We start from the raw sequence: 18031 nt of genomic DNA, 5'->3' as shown, positions 1-18031 counted from the left end.
GCGTTTGGAAGAAGTGCGACCTACATTCAAAGCGGTATGACCGTGAAGGAAACAAATATCCGTCACGATCGTGAAGAAAAAAATGTAAACATAGCAAAAATTATAAAAGTATACTATTGTCGAATATTTCGTTACTTAAGTAAGTACCAACAAACGTACACTAAAAACTGAGCTCTCCTAAAAGGTCCTATGGCGAGGTTAGCTAATGATAGAGGAGAACGTAGAGAGAAGGATTGTGGTAAGGAAACGTCAAAAGACGAAGTGAGGTTCATTAGACTTAAGAAATCTACTGCCAGCTACGCACCAGCCATTAGAGAGGACAATGATCCATTACAGTATTGTAAGAGCCAGTCATAACGACTTAAGTAGGACTGTTCCGATTATAACCTCTAAGAGAGTTTCTGTTGAGGGTAACCATAATGTGTTGTGGCTACTTCAACAGCCTCCCTGCCTCTTAACATACTTTTTATACTGACGAATATATGTAATACTGGAGGTATGTTTTCTTCAAAGGGTAATGTCCAGTCTTTGAAACGCCACCAAGGGAGTCTACCAACTACAAGGGAAGGAGAACGCTAGGAGACACGCCCTGGTTGGAATTCGAAGATGACAGCCACGCCGCCGTCAGTGGTAGCCGCAGCGATGAAGCAGGTCCGCGCGTCCAGAAAAGGAAGAAGAAGAACTCCACCTCAAAACGGCTACGAACGCGCAAGAAGGCGCAAGCGGCGGCACTCGCGCACACGCAGAGGCAGTAACAACATACAGCACCGCGGCTGAGGCTACGAGGGCCGAGCCAGTAGCTGTTGAGGCTGTGCCTCAGGCCTTGAATGCTGCTCCAGAGGCTGGAGATACATCAGATGCTGTATACCAGAGTCCGAAGAGGCTGCACCAGCAGTGGCGTGTGCCTTCGTGGCAAAGAAGAAGAACTCTCGTGTGAACTTTCAGCTTGCCCCAGCGCTTCTTGACGTATTAGTAGAAGTGGTGGTGAAGGAGGAAGAGTCTCGCGCCTACGTGGCCAGCTTTCGGACCAATGTCACTAAACTGAGGGAAGTTTGTGATACTTCCATTAGCTGTACAGAAACCACAGAAACAATAAATTCTGACACCAACTATGTGTCTAACGACACTAACGACGATAGTGACAGCAGAAGCGAGTCTGAAATGTACTGGCGCATTTACGGAAAGAACTACGAGAGATCCAAAGCTGACTGTCACCTCAAATTTTGCAACAACCAACGAATAGTTGCAGGTCGCTCGGATTAACGACATGCATGACGACGCTCTACTGGAATACTAGTACCAGATGCTGTGGGTTAACCCCCTCGTCAAGAAACGACGGCAATACCAGCGGACGTGGGAACCTCGCGCTTAGCTACTTGTCGACAACTTCCGGCTAGAGATCGAGCTGGTGGACAGGTAGAAAGTCTCCGAGGCCAAGACCTTCGCTAAAATCTGGCCTACCGAAGAGTATGGCAAAAATGCTATCGGTACCGACATGAAAGGGCTCTGCGTATTCAACGCATTGAGGCAGCAGTGGAATTAACCGGACGCCCTGATATCGTGAAGCAGCAAGACATCGACGACTTTGTGGAGCATCAGAAGACTTCTCGTGGAGAGGACATTACGTACGGGACATGTTCTAGTCTCCCTGCGCCGTCTACGGGATGCTGGGCGTGACTTCGTCTACAGAAGAATTGCCTTGGACAATTTCGCGATTGCCGGACGGTGTGGCGTGCGTGCGCGAGGGAGATCAAGACCAAGGATGGTGTCTACGTTGTTGCAGCTTACAACCGTCAAAGCGCCGGCCGCGTTTTTGCTCTCGCAGTTCAGGGCAAGGACAGGCTTATCTACGCTTTGGAAGAAGGTAAGCCGATCGAGTCAGCGGAGGATCGGATTGATGTCTATGCTTTTGTTCGTCCGTTCATCGTCTGCACACAGAAGTAAATGATAGGAGCCAGTAGGTTTTTGCCGGTTTGGCTAACTAATAATGAACTTCCCCAGCAAACATTTGTCTTTATGCATGAAAACTAATACTTATGCCTCTTGTAATTCGGTATTTGACGACGGAAACCTCAATGAGGGAAAACCTTTAGCGTTAATCTATAAAACCAAGTGGGGAAAATATAACACGTGCTGCGAGTGACGATCTCACATGAAGGTGCATTGGCAGGCTACTAATCACACCAGCTCGGCGGTACCGCGGCTGGGCGCGACAATTTGCTCTCCTCCACTCTGAAAAACATCTTGAGCCTGCTCGTGGCTATTAGCGAAAGACTCGGGCGCGTTGAGGATGCGCAAGCACAACAGCTATCTGTCACCCCAAACCCGAGAGCAATACAGGCATATCAACCCACCGCTGCTAGTTCCGTAGTTCCACGACGACAACACTTGCTGGAAGCCTGCTCAACTGGTACACAAAACACAACTGGCAAACGGTTAAACGAAAGAAGGAGCAAAACGAGCGGTCAGAGGCAACAGCGGCCGTGAACATTATGCTGATACTTTACCAGAAGGCCTACAAGATACCCCAGGAGCCCACAGTAGCAGTGCTGCGGAAATGGGCGATAATCGAAGCTGGAAGATTCGCTCTGGACATTTGCTGTGGAGATGGACAACGCTGCAAATGAGCGTTTCCACTCGTTCGTCAAGAAGAAGCCAGCTCGGAAAGCTGCGTCGCTGCATGAGCGATGGAAGCAACTGAAAACTTCGCACCCTGGCGCAGTTCATACACTCACCGCCCTGTTCCTGTGTAAGGAGGCAAACGGACAAATTATACCCATAACTTACCTTTAGGACGAAAAAGATACCCTAGATCGCCAGCGCGTGCACACACCCGGGCAGCTTCCAAGAGCACCAAACGGGTTTGCCGACGGCTGGAATTGAGCCTCGCGCTGGTCTTTTAAGCTACGCCGGTGCAAGGGATCGTGTTTGACGTTGAAGGGTGCCAGGGCGCGGTTGCTTTTAGCGTATTGCTGGCCTGGCCTTGCTGGACTTGCGGGGGGGGGGGGGTACGAACTAAAATATCGAGAATGACTACGCACCACTAGCGTCGGAGAAACTCTTTGATCAGTGGACGTGTGGCTGCGCATCGAGGATGGACTCATACAAGTCATATCTTTAATTCTTAATTCCTGCTCTTACCGTACCTCACAGAAGAGATGCGTAACAGATAGATTTCCATTCGAAGAAAATCGAGCATTTGGTTTCGTTTAGCAGCAAATTCTTAACACTAAGAAAGCAGTTTGTCTTACCCTGCTATATAGTCAATTATAGACATTCCTCCTGGTTTCTTATCTCAACGGGCTCCACCCTCCTCCTGTCAGCACTTTCATTTCCTTGTGGCCATCATGAAGAAGTTTCTGCTGCAAGACTCGTCGAACACGAAATGGGTAAATGCGCAAGAGGCTCGTGCGAAGACAAACACCATGAATGCTCAGATCCGTCTCCTTGATTACCCTGAGCTGTCGAGAAAGTCCCGAGCTACAATGGATATCGAAGCAGCAGAAGCAAGAATAAAGAACAACAAATTCACCGTGTCTGCCATGGCATCATTCTATCGATGGTTGAGACGGTACTTACACAGCTGTCGGGTGCGTTCAGTATACCGCGGAGCTCAGCAACTACCCGGCATTACAACATCATGACCTGGAAAGAGCGATCTTTCGTCGTCTTCTACTACTTACACCCTTCTCTAGGCAACTCGGATTCTGAAATTATCTGCAGGGTTTTGGCGTCCCCCACGCTACGTTTTCAAATTGGATATCTAAGGACTCGTACTACCCGAAATGGATACCGTTTGTAGAGAATATGAAGTTGAAAACAGTTGTGCAAGCCATTCCAAATTGGGTCGCAGTCGCGCTAGAAGCGTCAAATAAGATTCGAGCCAAGCTAAAGGCGTGTACCGTGTTGATAAATGCCGACGAGATGTTCATCAACTTCTATCCAAGAGATACTGAATTCGTTGTACCTACGGGTACACGACGTGTTGGCTCGAACGTGGCTTCAGATGCTAAGAAAGGGTGTACGGTAATGGTTTCGGCTGAAATGTACTCGTCAATGATCCTTTCTCCTTTCATCGTGATGGCAGCGACACATAATGGCACCCTTGCGCGCCGTTTTGCATCGTGGCGTGATAAAGGTGGCGACGCTAGTGTCCATTTCCAGCCGCCACACTGGATGGACACCCCAACTGCAAAACAGTATATCGACTTCCTCATAAGTCTGTTTCCGTGTCAAAAGATCGGATTAATTTGGGATGCTGCTTCTGCTCACACATGCCAGGAAGTGATTGACTATTTAGAGCTGAAAGGAGTCATGTACGAGTTCATTCCCGCATGATTGTCCTCAATCATGCATATCTGTGGTCTGTACGCTAACCGACCCTTAAAGGCTGCCATTAAGAAGAAATTCATACGATGGAAGGTCTCGCAAACTATACCACCGGGAGGTAAGTACAAAGTGGACCGAGTGCAAGTGATTCACTGGGTCGAAGAAGCAATATTGGTGGTGAATGAGCAGCAGGAGACGAGGCGGAATATGGAATACATGTTCAATAGGCTTGGCCAGGATCCGAGACAGTCTGACAATCAACTTTTCCAAGATCACATGAGTTGTCTTCAAGATAACGAGGTCTACAACTCCTTACTACTGAACCAGACAGCTGAAAGCCTGGAGTAGGAGACATAGCTAGCGAGCGCCTTTTTGAAATTGACGAGCTAAAACTTAACACGAAGAATGCATATTCGCCTTCTAGCGTGCTTTTTGATGTTAAGACGAGTGCCATACGCACCCTTTTGAAAAAATTCCTTCTGTGAGGTACGGTAATTGTGGACCCCTTTTGACTGCGGGCCCTCCATTAGCGATTTGCCAGCTTGGAAAGACATCCCTCGGCATGCCTGTTTTGGCGAGTGTGTGTGTGTGTTTTTTCCTCCTGGTTTGAAGTCTACAGCCGAGTTAAGGCCATTCTGATCATGCCTCTCCACTTCTGTGCTTGCGATCTTTTTCCTATTCATCTATGTCCGGAATGAAGTAAGCGGGCGTAATTTGATGTGCAGTTGATGTGCAGTAATGGCTTCTTCTGTCGCATAGTATCAGTGTTGTCCGGACTCCCTCCCGGTATCTGCCATTAGAGGACTTTAGTTCCTGGAATAACTGGAGGTTTTGGAACAACAATTGTCTGAAAAAGGATCACTTCCCTTTGGCCCAAAAGTATATGCCAGTGGAACAACGCAGCCCTCGTTATTCTACTGGAACAGTGTTGGAACATCTGTCGGTAATCTATCCGTCATTTATTCAAATTTTATCCAGATTGCCACTGTTCCAAGAACTAAAATTCTCTTTTTTCTGATGCTCGGAGAGATCACGCCATGCTGCCTAAATTATTTACACAGTTATTGGGAATTACTCTACTAGAAAATTACTGATTTTTGGAATAATTAAAAAAATTATGGCTCTCATTAGGTTTGAAGAACAAGCTCAACCGAGATGGCTTCTGCTACTCCCCGCCGCCGGCCCAACCGCAAGCCCAAGGCCAAGACCACGAGTAGCAGCACTCCTCCGTCTTCCCCGCCTGTCACTTCTCAACTCGTCACCGCCATTCGACGCAACGACCTCGACGCCTTCTCGTCTCTCCTCCAGACTCCGAAGCTGGATGTGAACCGCCGTACACCACATGGCGACGCTCCATTAGTTGAGGCCTGTCGCTATGCACGTCTTGAAATGGCTACACGTCTACTATCCGTCCACGGAGCCAACGTTAACGTCTCCAGTAGCAACCGCAGTGCCAACCGCGTGGGACTCACACCTCTCATCGCTGCCTGTATGGCACTCCAACCAAAACTGGTGACACTGCTGCTGTCCCAGTCCCAAAAGAGGGTAAATCTCCTCAAAACATTTGGTCAAGTGAATGCGGTCACAGTTTTACTGCTTTTCTGCGTCGCTAATGGTCGAACAGAGGAGCAGAACGACGCGGCGCTGCTGATTTTGGAGCAATTATTAAGATACGCCAAGCAGCAGAACCAACTGAAGGAATTACTGACTGCCAAACCGGATAAAGTGAATTCTCTGTTGCATGTTGCGGCAGGACTGAGCAACTGGAAGGCGCTGAAGATGTTGAGGGAACGTGCGGACGAGTTTGACGTGGAATTTAATGCTCGAAACGCCGTGGAGCACTCGCTGCTGCATGTAGTGGAGATGAACGCGTTCCAGGCCAGATCAATGCAGTTCTGTGAGCCCCCACGACCAGAAGTAGAGACTGGAGGGAAGAAAAGTAAGGGAAGGAACAGAAGGAGACACAAACAAAAGAAACAGGAGAGCAAAGAGGAAGAAAAGGAGGGAGACGACGTGAAGGAAGAGCAGGAGCAGGAACAGAGTGAAGCTGGTGTGTGCTGAGGCTGCTCTCTAGATCTATAAGGTGGAGATGGCTGACGTTCTTTAACTGCTGTGTCAGACAAGCAAACGTTTACTAGGTCGCGTCCGGATCGCGCTGTAGAAGCCTTCCATGTGACGAGAACCGTCATGGAGCTGACCAAGAATTCAGGTAGTGTGGAAATACTTATGTTGCATGGAATATTGACGAGACTGACGTTTAGCTGTTGTAAATCTAGGGGTTGGCGCTATTTTCTCGCGTAAGGGGGACGAAGGCCTACGAGGACTCTACATTAAAGCTCTTGTGCTAGCGGAAGTGGGCCTTGTCTCGATTATCAATGAGGTACGGTTTTTCTGCATCGGTTGATACTTTATAGTGGTCAACTTATTGGGGTTATTTACTGCTGTACAGATCGCTCAGATGCCAGATACGCAACAGGAGAAACTTGTGTATATCGATGGCTTGATGTACACGGCGGCGTCGGTGTATCCTCTCTCCGTTAAGAACGCAAAAGAGTACCAGTCACTTTGGCGTCAAGCACTTGACAAAAGGCACAATCTCGAAGCAACCACTGCTGCACGAGTTGATGAGGAGGAGAAAAAGCGTATACCGACGAACGAACAGCCAATTGAACTATCTCACGACGGCTTCAAGTTGATCCTGAACGGAATGCTTTCCTACAACAGTCTTTCCAAGCGCGTCAAGGTGTGGACTCTGATCCTTATGCATCTGCTCACTCCATTCGCTAGCGGGACTCCTCTCGCTGCTGACAAACGACCCGTTATGGAGGAATGCAGCCAGTTGAAGTTCTTCGAACGTATCACCGAGATGCTCTGTCGTTCTGGTAGGTTCCCAGTGTTTTATTGTGATATTTATTGGAGTTTTTCCTTATTTCGTGGCATATATTGCACTTCACTGTAGGCACAAAGCTCGCTTTCTGCATTTTTGACCGCACGGACATCGAAGACGATGAGAGTTATGACGAGGAGATCGAGTTTCACCTGTTGATCTCTTTGTTTGAACTCTTCCTCCAGTTCTTCGCGCCATATGCTCGCATAATTCGTGACGGAGAGAGCAAGGAGCCCCTGGGTATTACTGAAAGTTTCCAGCGTGCGATCAAGCCAGTTAAACAGCTATGGACGTTGGTGAATGCTGCACTGGGGAGTATGGATGACGCTATTGCCACACCACAACGTTTCTCCCTATTGCTTCACTTGCTGCAAGTGTTCGAGCAGTTAGAAGCCGCGTTTGTTTCCGACGAAGATATGACGCTAGTGAAGCTGTTTGGGGTACGTTGATGCCACAATAGTATTCATTTGAGTCTCACTAACACTTAACCGTTGGTTGCCAGGTTATGAACCGATTCGTCAAGCAAGAAGCGAGGAAGAAGCGCATTAAGATGTTCGTTGCAGAGCAGTCTCACCTTCTACACACGATTGCAGCAACATTTCCAATCCCAGCCTCCTTCGTTGACAAAGTGATCCCACTAAAGGACAGTGTGGATGTGCTGATACGTTCCGACCCCAAGGTATTAGGCATGGACTTGTATTCCTTCGCGGCAATTCCGGGACTTATCCGTCTAGAGCACAAAGTGGATTACCTGGCCATGTTGGCAGAAGAGCGCAACGGCTCCGTCTCTGTGTCGATCAGCCGAGCGTCTGAGGCGAACTACGTGGACTTCATCCTGCAGCAAATCCTGAGCACCTCGGCTAGCAATTTGAAGGGTGAAATGAACATCACGTTGGTGAACGAACCGGGGGTGGGCGTTGGTGTCACCCGCGAGTTTTTCCAGATTGTCCAGAGATGTTTCTTCCAGCCGGGATTGACCGGAAGCTCGCAGTCGCGTGGTGCTCCGCCAGCGCCTCACGTTCTGGAGATTGGAGCGCAGTGGCTTCAGCTTGCTCGATCGCAAAACACTCACGACTCGAGCAAGAAACGCAACGCTAAACGTAGCCGACCGACACAGAGCAGCGGCTTTACTGAATTATTCCCCTTGTTTGACTTTGTGGACGAGCAGAAGCGTGGAGTTCTTGGCATCGCGCCACGACCGGTGTACATCAGCAAGCAGGTTATGGACGCGAAGCGCAGTGCCAAGAGCTTGAGTCTATCTCGCAAAGACATGCTTGTGGACCCCAGTGAAGTGGATGCGCTCAAGAAGGTGTATCTCTGCATTGGTCGCTTGATCGGGCTGTCAATTCGCAACCATCAGCCACTTGGTGCCGATTTTCCTGTGGTATTCTGGAAGTTCATGATGCGAGACGGCTCGTTGACGTGGGAAAGCTATTGTGAAAGCAGTGACGTGTTCAAACGCAGTCTCCAGTTTGTGTTGGACCACGATTTCGACGGTGAGCCTTTAGATATGCGCTTCGAGTACACAACAGAAGTGGTGATTGTCGACGAAGAAGCGAAGCAGAAGGAGGAAGCAACGGATGCTGCTGTTGCTGCACCCTCGAACGTGACGATGAGTATGGAGATGGAGCTTCAAGATGGAATGGGCGACGTTGAAGTGACGAACGCCAACAAGGCGCAGTACGTTTTGCTGCGTGCTGAGCAGTTCTTCTTCGGCAACGAGCTCGTGTACTACAAGAAGATTCGGGACGGCTTCAACGATACAATCGCGCGTTCGGATCTGAAACTTTTCCGCCCTGAAGAGCTCCGACGTCTCGTGAGAGGAGAACGCACGATCGATTTTGAGAGTCTGAAGAAGAATGTGGTGTACTCGCGAGGTGCGTTGCCGTCTCGTGGCGTCGTTCAGCGCTTCTGGGAAGTCGTCGAGAGCTTTGATCAAGAAAATCGCTCCAAGCTGCTGACGTTCTGGTCTGGTTCACCACTGCCGCCCATTTTCGGCTTTGACTCCAAGTATCGCTCCATGAACGCGGTAGGTCTGGCTATTAACGCCTGGTATTTGTTGATTTCAGTGCTCACATGCTGTTGCTGTTAGGATACTGCGTGCTGGTACATTGATGTGGACACGCGGATGCAAACAAGCTTCTGTCCCATGGCCAACACTTGGTAAGATATGTTGGAATCGTCAGCTTTGTGGTAAGATGTCTTACATTGTGTTCTCTTGTTGCAGCGATCGTCGATTGATCCTCCCGGATTATCCAACAAGTACTGTACTCAGGGAGAAGCTGCTGGTGGCGCTTGAGCATGGCAGTGTGGGCTACGACCGCATGTAGAGGAAAGTAGTAAAACCATCATAGACGAACGGGTTAAAACTGTTTGCTCCTTATTACAACACCGCAGTGTGGTCTGGACTTGGCACCCGCCCCGGTTCGCGGAAGCTGGAAGATGTGGATGTGTCTATCGTAGGTATTGGAGCGTATCCTCTCTGTCCTCTCTGCTGTTGTTCCTCCACGTTGCCAAACAGAGAGCGGACAAAGTCGTAGAGGATACTGAACGGACAGCACACGACCTGCTTGGCTCGCTGTAGCCACTCATGGCTGAGCCACGACAAGTAATTACCTGTCGCCGCTGTCTGCAGTGCTCCCTTTTGAGTACCAAAGAGCTGCACTACTGATCCTGGCCACACGTCTCCTTTCTTAAGTAGTTTTCCATTGTGGATCAGTCTTGCGTGTTCCCTGGATCATGGTCAAGTGAGCTAAGTGTCTCGAGTTTTCGTTAATAAGACCACGTACAAATTGAATAGCGAGGCTAATACTTTAGCTGGGTCGTCGACAGCCCAGATGGACACGTTAAGTGTGTAAACGGCATTGCAGAAGCGCACGAAGGCTGGCTTCGGGGCGTCTTCGCCTCGTGGCAACAGCTGCGTCACTCGCTTCACCTGGGCGTGACAACCAGGACAGCGGTTCTTGTTGACAGCCAGAGAGCGACATAAGCACGAGAGGCAGAACTCGTGAGAGCAGTCGGTGAGGCAGCGAGCCGTGGGTTCGTTGGGCAGGGGCCGGTCGCACACTAGACATGGGAGCTCGTCCATGGTCTTCCTGGTTGTGATTATGTCACTGATATGAGGTACAGGAGTGACAGGATGATCTTGAAGCGACACACATTATTGAGACGAGTGCCAAGTATTGCTCGAGCCAACATGCCGGCGGCAGCAGAAGGATCGAGGGGATTGCAGCTCAATCCGAAGGCAAAACCCACGACGACCAAAATGAAGCAAGTGATTGGGCAAGTATTGGCGGAGAAATTGGACAATGCGACTTACCAGTCAGAGCGAGCGGCGGCGCTGACTAAGGAGATTGCAGACGCAGTCAAGATGCGGCTTAAAGGTTAATGGATCGAAAGCTGGTATTGTAATTATTGTTGATGCTTATTGGTTGTGGCGATGACTAGAATGCGACTTTTCTCGGTTCAAGTACGTCGTGCAGGTGGTCATTGGCGAACAGCGAGGCGAGGGTGTAAGGTGTGAACTACAATATCTTTGTACGAAGTAAAAGGGAGATTTGCTAATGAGACCGTGCTTGACGTTTTAGAATGGGGTGTCGATGCTTCTGGGATGCTGAGACAGACTGCTACGCCTCCGAGACGTTCTCCAATGTGCGTATTGTGTTATTGTATCAAGGTAGAAACTGATCAACACTTCGACTGACCGACTGTGCATTGTGTGCTCATAGGACAGCTTGTTTTGCGTTACTACTGCCTACAGCGTCTATCTCTACTAACAATAGCTCGCGATCTTTCGAAGACGATGATTAACTCAATATGGATTGCGTATGCATTACTTTTACTTTTACACCATTGTTTTCATTTTCTAGATACTTTCGAGCTTTGGCTGCCGCTGCTTTCTTGATTTCGCTGCACATGGGCTCGTTTTCTCCGATTTCATACTGACACGCTCTTCAACCATTTCTTTTGCCTCAAAGTTCATAGATGCAGTGAAAAAAAATAGTCAATTTAAAGACACTACCTTTGAAGTTTAGCCATTTCAGCACATTTAAATGACCGTTGCTGGCGGCGTTGTCCTTTGCTTTCTCCGTACATCCCTCACTCCTGTTCGTGTGAAGCCATCTTACTATCTCGAGATGACCATTTGCTGCAGCTCCATCCATAGCAGCTTTGGTACATCCTTCGGATCTATTGGTGTGAAGCCACTTTACCACATCAATGTGGCCTCTGGATGCAGCACCATCCATCGCTTTCTTTGTGCACCCTTCGGATCTGTTAGCATGGAGCCACTGGACCATCTCCAAGTGACCACCACACGCCGTTCTGTCCATAGTATCGCTCGATACCTTTTGGGGGTGGTTTGGCAACAACCATTGGAGCATATCCAGTCGACGGACACCAGCAGCAAAATCTATCGCACGTCGAGATATAGACCACCACTTAGCGAGCTGAATAGCTCGATTATCTCCGTTCTGAGTCAGATCAATGATACCCGACGAGCCCAGCTCGTGAAAAAGCTTGAGGATGTTAAATCGCTGGTATTTGATAGCAATAGCGATGAACGTGGATTCTGTCATCCCGGCTCCAGGAAACAGGATATGCTCAACCATCCATTTGACTTCATTGTAGCGATCTTCGCGAACTCATTTCTTCAGTTCTCGTTCGTATTTTAAAGATACTCGACTAGTAATCATACATCAGCGGCGCCTTGTTCGTAAAGATATTGCATGATTTCAGTGTGGTCATTCCGGCCTGCCAAACGCACGAGCGAAGAGTATTGTCGGCGTGATTTCATATCTGCACGAAATTCCTGACCTAAGGGGTGACCCAGGAGCCATTGCAGCATTGACAAATAGCCATTTTCACATGCTGTTTCAATGACAGTCCACCAAATACACCAGCGCAACGAATGCAAACTCACTGCCCACGAAATTCAAGCTCAACGGTCGAACTTGGCCAGGGGGAGTGTAAAGTAGAACAATCTGCTGCATGAGATCCAGACGCCGAAGCTGGCTAAACTCTTTGATGCCGCGCTAGCAAGATCTTCATCTCGTTGAATCTATCCACAGCCCAGTAACATTTCAATCAACTTCACACTTTCACATGACTCGTAGTCCAACACGCATCTACCTTTAGGCAGTGAGATCTTGGCAATTTCGTCATCCCCGTTTCTCAAAGAAAAGCGAATCATTCGGTCAACATCCCATTCATCTCACCGTGTGGCGTATTTTCGTGTAGCCACTGCACAACTTCCGGGTCACCAGTCTCGATCGCGACCATCATTACGTCTACACCCCAGTGAACCACGTGACTTCCAGCTGTACTTGGCTTCTGCTTTTCTGCCTTAATCTCGCCGTCATTTGCCTCCACTTTTCTCTTCTTCTGACCCTTGACATCTCTTTCATCACGACTGGCATCATTAGTCATAAAAAATTGTAGTATTGGTAGACTGCCCGCGCTGGCAGCAACTACAAATACAGGCACTTCAAAATCCGAGAAGTGCGAGAATAGCCACTCGACTATAGCCAAATCCTTACGGCCCACGACAACCATGAGAGACGAGATAAACTGTTCGCAGTTAAAGTGAGGGTCGGAGCGCAAAAAGTTGTGGAGAAAACATGTCGATGTTCAGTTGGCTACAGACGTGCCGCTTGAGTCCCAGATCCAGTCCAGGAGCTTGGTGGAACCGAAGGAACACGCGTGGCTGAGAGACAGATACGGTCCCAAGAAGCTGGAGATTTGTGCAGATATCTCTTGAAAAGCACAGGCACCTCGCTAGTGCCACAGCGCCGCAGCAGCCAACAACCTCATCTTTGAAGCGTTAACCGCAGAAGACAAACTGGCCCCCGCCAAATTTGCAAGAGAACTGCAGCCTCCATTTACGAGTAGAATAGAATATGCAACACCAAAGGCTGATTTCTTCCTCCTCTCCCAATTGACTGCTTCTTCAACTGGGACAGGAGGAAGAAGAGGAATCCAACTGTTAGATCACAATTCCAATCCTGCAGTGCGAAAAACTCACTTGAACATCTCGATTGGTCACATTTCTGCTTTAGACTTTTTGCGGTGATTTCACGAATGGCTAGATGCCTTTCCATAAGCACCGCGCAACATGGAGTAGTCTTACCGCTTTGGATGTTCCGATGCAGCCGTGTCGGTGAATCACCAATAATTGATTGCAAATCAAAAATATATTGTGTGGAATCTCAACATTATTGGCTTTCATTAATTATTACCAAAATGAGCGAATTCCGACAAGCTACGGCTCACGTGGACGCGCTCGAGGCGCGTCTAGCGCAGCTTCAGCAGTGTATCGCCGACGATAATGCAAACGACTATTTAGAGGAGAACTTCAGCTTCATATTGGTGCGTCTGTGCCTTTTCCACATTCAATAATCGCGTCGATTTACATGTTAAGAAATTTTCTCGACAGACTGCAATCGACGGAGATGTGGACGTCCTGATGGAGAAGTTTCGCGCACGTTGCTCTATGGTGGATCCCGTAACAAACCAGCTTCGATTCGGTCCCAAAATGCTAGCCAAAGTGCAGGATCTATTACATCGTTATGACAACATAAAGCTCGCAATGGAAGAGGACGCTCCTCTGCGTCTACAAGTGGAGTCAAAGCTCAAGCAGCTAGCGCAACAACAAGTCATAAGGCAACAGGAAGAAATTGCTCGCGAGAAAGAGGCTAGAGACGCCCAGCGAGCTGCTGAACTGGCCAATGAACAGGAGAAGGAGAGACTTTTACATGAAGCCCGGGAGCGAGAAGCTGAACGAGAAAGAGAAGAACAAGAGCGGATTCAAGCGCTGGCTATTGCAGCACAGAAGAAGCGCGAGCAGCGCGAGAAGGAGAGGGCGGAAGAGGAACGCCAGCGACAGTTGGAGGAGCAGGAGCGCGAACGCTTGAACGCGTCGATCCCGCACGGAAAAGAGGGACTTGAGAAGGCTATTGCCATGCTGCGAGAAGGCACAAGCAACGAGGTACGATATATGTGGATAATTCTTGATGAAACGTGAGGTATTAACTGTGTTATTGTTGAGAGTAGACGCTGTTTCGACAGTCTCTGCAGAAACTTTTGGCTGTGGTGAGCAACATCTGCAAGTCACCGGAGAATGCCGCGTTTCGTCATATTCTCAAGGACAACGTTCACTTCCACGCTGATCTGGGACAGTATCCTGGTGGACACCAGTGTCTACTTGCCATGGGCTTTAAAGAGCTCCAACAAGGAGATGAAACACAGCCCAGAACCGTGTTCGTGCTGGAGGTAAAACTACCTTTAACGCTCAGTCATTGACAGGTCCTCATTAAAGTGACTTTTTCCTACAGGAGCCGGATTTATCGGAAGATTTAGATGCCTGGAGCACTTGGTTCGATGAGCTCAAGGAACTGCAAAGTCTGGTAGAGTCAAAGCTCGGATAGAGCCGTAGAAGACGAGCTTATGGTGTAAGATCAAGTGCGTTGACCCCTGTAATGTCTCTTCTCTCGCTAGATGCACTAGATATCGTTACGCGACTGCTTCCGCACCAACTCGACTATGGTAGGATGAGTCACATTGGACATCACAGCGGCAAATTCTTCCGATGTAATACTCTCGTGTCCTTCCAGTCTCAATGCATCCAACGCAGTCAACAGCTCAGCAAGCGTCTCCTGCGAATGAATGTGTCTGGTAATGAGTTTCATTGTGAAGGCAAGCCCAGCTGACGAGACTTTCCCCGACCCAACAGCATCCAAGTGCTGGAAAAAGCTGTTTATGTCAGCAGCACTGAGACTTGCTGAGCTCTCTGGAATCGCAGTAGGATGTGGCTGAACTTGCTCTGTGCTGTCTTGTTCTTTCTTACGAACTTCAGCCGCGAGTCCAAGCACAATTTTCTCCTGTTCTCGAGCATATTTTTCGATCTCTTCGACTCGAGTCCCCACGACGGTGCAGTCCCGGTAGCTTTTCGCTTGATCAGCCGTCAGCTTATCCTCTCTTGCAGACACGGTTCCCAATGATGGAGCAGTCAACGGGGTGTTAGTTAAGATTGCAGTTAAGGGGAATATCGAGCTGCTTTGGGCTACGGAGATCTCCATGTGGAGCATAGCAAACCACAGGAACGCGTCGTCGTCCACAGCCACGTTCATGAAGACAAGAGTGCGTGTTGAGACGTTACTAGTGAGCTTGATGCCATTGACGCAGTCGTCATCACTGAAGAGCCCCACTTCACAATCTCTCAGCGCAACTTCCATCAGAGTATCACCCGTGCTTTGAGTTACACGGAACATTCCACTGGCAAGACGACATTGATGCAACATCCAGCCATCAGCAGCACGGAACTTCACCCGAACAACGCCTTCTTTCACAGCAGGAGCCCGGAACAGCAGTCTCTTTGCCTGCTTGTAGCATCCTTTCTTCTGACGAATTGCGTGCCAAATGGTGTCGACCGAGTCGTGCATCATCCCAAACTGAGAAATCCCGATAAGCGCGCTCCCTTGCGGGATAATAGCCGAGTTATTCGTCTCCGTTGTGGCTTTCAAGTCCGCAGATGAAGCGGATATTGGCATTGGAGACGGAGTTTTTGAAGAACCGGACGTGGCTACAGTCAGCATACTCACTCGTCGAACAATTGCTGCCATACTAACTCGTCTAGGCGATCGGGGAGCTGATGGCTCATGGCTTAGCACGAAAATGCGCTTCTTGTGTTTTTCCAGGACAATCCCAGCGTTCGCCTCTGAAGCTACATCAAGCGAGTACACAACACTATTCCGCAACAATTTCTGAATATCGTCGTGGAAAATCTTCTGGTAACGTGCTCGATCGACGGCTGCTGCTGCATTTCGGATTAAATCCATCCAACGTCGAGCTTCCGGCGCACTACCCGGGGCAAACGCTACTTCGCAGCCGAGACTACGCACTGTGAAGGCGTTGGCTTTCTCAAGTAATGGAGTCACACGACACGTTGGGACGAGCTGCACTTCAAAGACGGAGCCCAATTTCCGCTCACTTTTCTTCACTCGAAGCATCCCATTGTCCAATTCGACGTAGTGCTGTTTCCATGGTCCACCGGGCTTTGGTTGAGCCTCAACAAAGCTCTGTAGCTGGTACGAATTGGACTCTTGTGGGGCTAAAATTCCAGGTTGTTTCTTAGGAGATGCCCCACCATTGTGTCGATACTTCAGAGCGATAATTCGCAGTCGAATGGCCAGGATCCAATGCGTTCGTATCTGCTCAGTAGGAGCTGCTAGCAGGATATACGCTTGACCCGTAGTCACAATAAAAGGGTAAAAAGCAGCAACACTGGACCCTTTCGGTCGAACTTCGTTGTTTTTCAAGCTCGTGTCACTGTTGTCAAGTTGATTCTTTTCGTCTTGTTCACGACGCATTTTTTCAATCTTCTGGATCCCCTTGAGCGTCTGTGGCGTTGGTTCCACAGGGATCGAGTACGACGCTAACACGGAGAGCTGACGTAAGTACGTAGTGTTTTCTTGACCGGTAAAACTAGTAGCCGTGAGTGTAAATTGTTTCATAGTTTTTGTCTTGTGATCAGAAGGTTTGCAGAAGCGCAGAGTAGAGCGACCGAGTTCCACATATCGCGCTTTCCAGCGATACTTCGTTTTCAGTACGAAGCGTTTGACTTGTTGGTTTGCTGAAATCTCCTTACGTAGCATAAGAGCTCCTTTTAACATTGTCGAGAGCGCTTCCAGTCGTTCAGAGAGGTGACGAAACCACAGATCGGCTTCTTCTTGCGTATCAGCGACGTAAACATCAGTGGTTTTGTCGGTCGTCAAGCAAATGGAGTGTGGAGGAGCTCGAGAATTCAACTCCAAGTAGTGATGTACACGTGTAGCTTCTGTGAGGAAGTAGGTGGCATCAATTTTGGCTGTGAATGCTGGTCGCGGGTCAGTGAGATAGTAGTCCATACGCGAGTCCGAGAGCACGACGAAAGTGCGTTTACGCTTGGCATTATCTCGTGTTCCATTCTGCACTTGCAAGTAGCCACAAAGCACTCCGCGAATGTAGTCTTCCATTTAGAGTTGAGACAGCGAGTTTAGATACTGACAGCAAATGAGGAAATGGCTAAAGCGGTCAGAACGCGACGAAAGTTGTGGCATCAACTCATCTAAATTTAAGCTGACATGTTTGCAGTCTTTGGTTTGGGTGGTTTTCTTGCTTCGCAAAAGTTGATCAGCTGTCTTTGCTGACTAGAATCGGTTCATGTTGAGCACTACCAAGCTCGTCTTCGGTCAAAAAGTGAGCTTTGAGCGAGCCACTGCTCTCTGATGGACTGACGTTTGGTGTAGTCTCGTCACAGTCATTTTCTGGTTCATTTTGCTGGGCAATGTCTTTCTTCTCTTCGAATTCATGGTCACCATCGGCCTGAGCTACCGAGGTATCCACGTTCACAGAGGAATCATTTTCCGCCGCACTGAAGTCAATTCGGAAACGAGAGTACTCTTCTTGTGTACAAATTCCTTGATCTTGTACTTTTTCGCGCTCGTGTGTCTCGACTTCGCCTGGCCGCGCATCTAGAACCTCACACAGAAGCTCTTGGTTGCCATCGTTGTCAAATGGAACCTTCTTGGACGAGATATCGCGGATCTCGAGGCAAGTTTTGCGCAGTGGTCGACAGGGCTTCGAGGAAGGCGACGCTATCAGGAAACGAGTTGTATCGTTGCACAGATCATTGACAGTCAAGCTTGTCAAGCGGATACGACCTTTGTGCCCACGAATGGAGTGAATAAAGTCGCGAATGTCGCTCTTCGCATCCACATCTTCCAACTTAGGTGCAACCGTCTGTTCCATAAGCACCGCGCAACATGGAGTAGTCTTACC

At 48.9% G+C, this 18031-nt stretch overlaps 11 protein-coding genes across 18 annotated transcripts; 6 read left to right on the top strand and 5 right to left on the bottom strand.

The window, feature by feature from the left end:
* Positions 1 to 189: 189 nt before the first annotated feature.
* PPTG_22500 (hypothetical protein) lies at positions 190 to 1372 on the top strand (the record flags this gene model as incomplete). Its single annotated transcript, XM_008904352.1, has 3 exons — positions 190 to 197; positions 652 to 862; positions 1298 to 1372. The coding sequence occupies 3 exons, from the start codon at positions 190 to 192 to the stop codon at positions 1370 to 1372; spliced, it is 294 nt and encodes a 97-aa protein (XP_008902600.1).
* Positions 1373 to 2607: 1235 nt separating this feature from the next.
* PPTG_22499 (hypothetical protein) lies at positions 2608 to 2883 on the top strand (the record flags this gene model as incomplete). Its single annotated transcript, XM_008904351.1, has 2 exons — positions 2608 to 2749; positions 2813 to 2883. The coding sequence occupies 2 exons, from the start codon at positions 2608 to 2610 to the stop codon at positions 2881 to 2883; spliced, it is 213 nt and encodes a 70-aa protein (XP_008902599.1).
* Positions 2884 to 4350: 1467 nt separating this feature from the next.
* On the top strand, positions 4351 to 4677 carry PPTG_22498 (hypothetical protein; the record flags this gene model as incomplete). Its single annotated transcript, XM_008904350.1, has 1 exon — positions 4351 to 4677. The coding sequence occupies one exon, from the start codon at positions 4351 to 4353 to the stop codon at positions 4675 to 4677; it is 327 nt and encodes a 108-aa protein (XP_008902598.1).
* Positions 4678 to 5403: 726 nt separating this feature from the next.
* On the top strand, positions 5404 to 9984 carry PPTG_09312 (hypothetical protein). Of its 5 annotated transcripts, XM_008904219.1 has the most exons (8): positions 5404 to 6379; positions 6449 to 6538; positions 6606 to 6709; positions 6779 to 7211; positions 7289 to 7656; positions 7719 to 9245; positions 9309 to 9379; positions 9444 to 9984. In XM_008904219.1, exons 1-8 carry the CDS (start codon positions 5485 to 5487, stop codon positions 9544 to 9546), a joined length of 3591 nt encoding a protein of 1196 aa, XP_008902467.1. In that variant the 5' UTR covers positions 5404 to 5484; the 3' UTR covers positions 9547 to 9984. The 5 variants fall into 5 exon arrangements, with proteins under 5 accessions (XP_008902467.1, XP_008902471.1, XP_008902469.1 ...); XM_008904223.1 differs by having other exon boundaries at positions 9309 to 9984; XM_008904221.1 differs by having other exon boundaries at positions 7719 to 9379.
* Positions 7550 to 10339, bottom strand: PPTG_09311 (hypothetical protein). Its single transcript, XM_008904218.1, has 2 exons — positions 10006 to 10339; positions 7550 to 9948 (listed from the first exon to the last, which is right to left on the bottom strand). Exons 1-2 carry the CDS (start codon positions 10302 to 10304, stop codon positions 9600 to 9602), a joined length of 648 nt encoding a protein of 215 aa, XP_008902466.1. The 5' UTR covers positions 10305 to 10339; the 3' UTR covers positions 7550 to 9599.
* Positions 10340 to 10387: 48 nt separating this feature from the next.
* On the top strand, positions 10388 to 11037 carry PPTG_09310 (hypothetical protein). The gene is made up of 4 exons (XM_008904217.1): positions 10388 to 10599; positions 10664 to 10733; positions 10804 to 10867; positions 10945 to 11037. The coding sequence occupies exons 1-4, from the start codon at positions 10413 to 10415 to the stop codon at positions 10990 to 10992; spliced, it is 369 nt and encodes a 122-aa protein (XP_008902465.1). The 5' UTR covers positions 10388 to 10412; the 3' UTR covers positions 10993 to 11037.
* A 150-nt stretch (positions 11038 to 11187) lies between these two features.
* Positions 11188 to 11826, bottom strand: PPTG_09309 (hypothetical protein; the record flags this gene model as incomplete). The annotated part of the gene is made up of 1 exon (XM_008904216.1): positions 11188 to 11826. One exon carries the CDS (start codon positions 11824 to 11826, stop codon positions 11188 to 11190), a length of 639 nt encoding a protein of 212 aa, XP_008902464.1.
* Positions 11827 to 12403: 577 nt separating this feature from the next.
* PPTG_09308 (hypothetical protein) lies at positions 12404 to 12769 on the bottom strand (the record flags this gene model as incomplete). Its single annotated transcript, XM_008904215.1, has 1 exon — positions 12404 to 12769. One exon carries the CDS (start codon positions 12767 to 12769, stop codon positions 12404 to 12406), a length of 366 nt encoding a protein of 121 aa, XP_008902463.1.
* Positions 12770 to 13441: 672 nt separating this feature from the next.
* On the top strand, positions 13442 to 16522 carry PPTG_09307 (hypothetical protein). 4 transcript variants are annotated; one of them, XM_008904211.1, is made up of 4 exons: positions 13442 to 13582; positions 13650 to 14201; positions 14267 to 14485; positions 14548 to 16522. In XM_008904211.1, exons 1-4 carry the CDS (start codon positions 13457 to 13459, stop codon positions 14638 to 14640), a joined length of 990 nt encoding a protein of 329 aa, XP_008902459.1. In that variant the 5' UTR covers positions 13442 to 13456; the 3' UTR covers positions 14641 to 16522. The 4 variants fall into 4 exon arrangements, with proteins under 4 accessions (XP_008902459.1, XP_008902462.1, XP_008902460.1 ...); XM_008904214.1 differs by having other exon boundaries at positions 14267 to 16522; XM_008904212.1 differs by having other exon boundaries at positions 13442 to 14201.
* On the bottom strand, positions 14479 to 17226 carry PPTG_09306 (hypothetical protein; the record flags this gene model as incomplete). The annotated part of the gene is made up of 1 exon (XM_008904210.1): positions 14479 to 17226. One exon carries the CDS (start codon positions 17224 to 17226, stop codon positions 14716 to 14718), a length of 2511 nt encoding a protein of 836 aa, XP_008902458.1. The 3' UTR covers positions 14479 to 14715.
* Positions 17227 to 17383: 157 nt separating this feature from the next.
* PPTG_09305 (hypothetical protein) lies at positions 17384 to 18001 on the bottom strand (the record flags this gene model as incomplete). Its single annotated transcript, XM_008904209.1, has 1 exon — positions 17384 to 18001. One exon carries the CDS (start codon positions 17999 to 18001, stop codon positions 17384 to 17386), a length of 618 nt encoding a protein of 205 aa, XP_008902457.1.
* Positions 18002 to 18031: the final 30 nt, after the last annotated feature.

Source organism: Phytophthora parasitica, assembly GCF_000247585.1.
Source record: "Phytophthora parasitica INRA-310 unplaced genomic scaffold supercont2.17, whole genome shotgun sequence".
Lineage (NCBI taxonomy): Eukaryota > Oomycota > Peronosporomycetes > Peronosporales > Peronosporaceae > Phytophthora > Phytophthora nicotianae.
Note: the sequence above shows the minus strand (reverse complement) of the source record. Positions and strands in the feature narration are given on the sequence as shown.

Bases quoted from the DNA above. Each gene is read 5' to 3' on its own strand.
- PPTG_09312 (XM_008904219.1), top strand. From the start codon at position 5,485: ATGGCTTCTGCTACTCCCCGCCGCCGGCCCAACCGCAAGCCCAAGGCC. The intron at 6,710-6,778 runs GTACGGTTTTTC...ACTGCTGTACAG, and splicing joins TTGTCTCGATTATCAATGAG to ATCGCTCAGATGCCAGATAC. The intron at 9,380-9,443 runs GTAAGATATGTT...CTCTTGTTGCAG, and splicing joins TGTCCCATGGCCAACACTTG to CGATCGTCGATTGATCCTCC.
- PPTG_09311 (XM_008904218.1), bottom strand. From the start codon at position 10,304: ATGGACGAGCTCCCATGTCTAGTGTGCGACCGGCCCCTGCCCAACGAA. The intron at 9,949-10,005 runs GTACGTGGTCTT...ACCATGATCCAG, and splicing joins TTAGCCTCGCTATTCAATTT to GGAACACGCAAGACTGATCC.
- PPTG_09310 (XM_008904217.1), top strand. From the start codon at position 10,413: ATGCCGGCGGCAGCAGAAGGATCGAGGGGATTGCAGCTCAATCCGAAG. The intron at 10,600-10,663 runs GTTAATGGATCG...GGCGATGACTAG, and splicing joins AGTCAAGATGCGGCTTAAAG to AATGCGACTTTTCTCGGTTC. The intron at 10,734-10,803 runs GTGTGAACTACA...TTGACGTTTTAG, and splicing joins CAGCGAGGCGAGGGTGTAAG to AATGGGGTGTCGATGCTTCT.
- PPTG_09307 (XM_008904211.1), top strand. From the start codon at position 13,457: ATGAGCGAATTCCGACAAGCTACGGCTCACGTGGACGCGCTCGAGGCG. The intron at 13,583-13,649 runs GTGCGTCTGTGC...TTTTCTCGACAG, and splicing joins AGAACTTCAGCTTCATATTG to ACTGCAATCGACGGAGATGT. The intron at 14,486-14,547 runs GTAAAACTACCT...TTTTTCCTACAG, and splicing joins GAACCGTGTTCGTGCTGGAG to GAGCCGGATTTATCGGAAGA.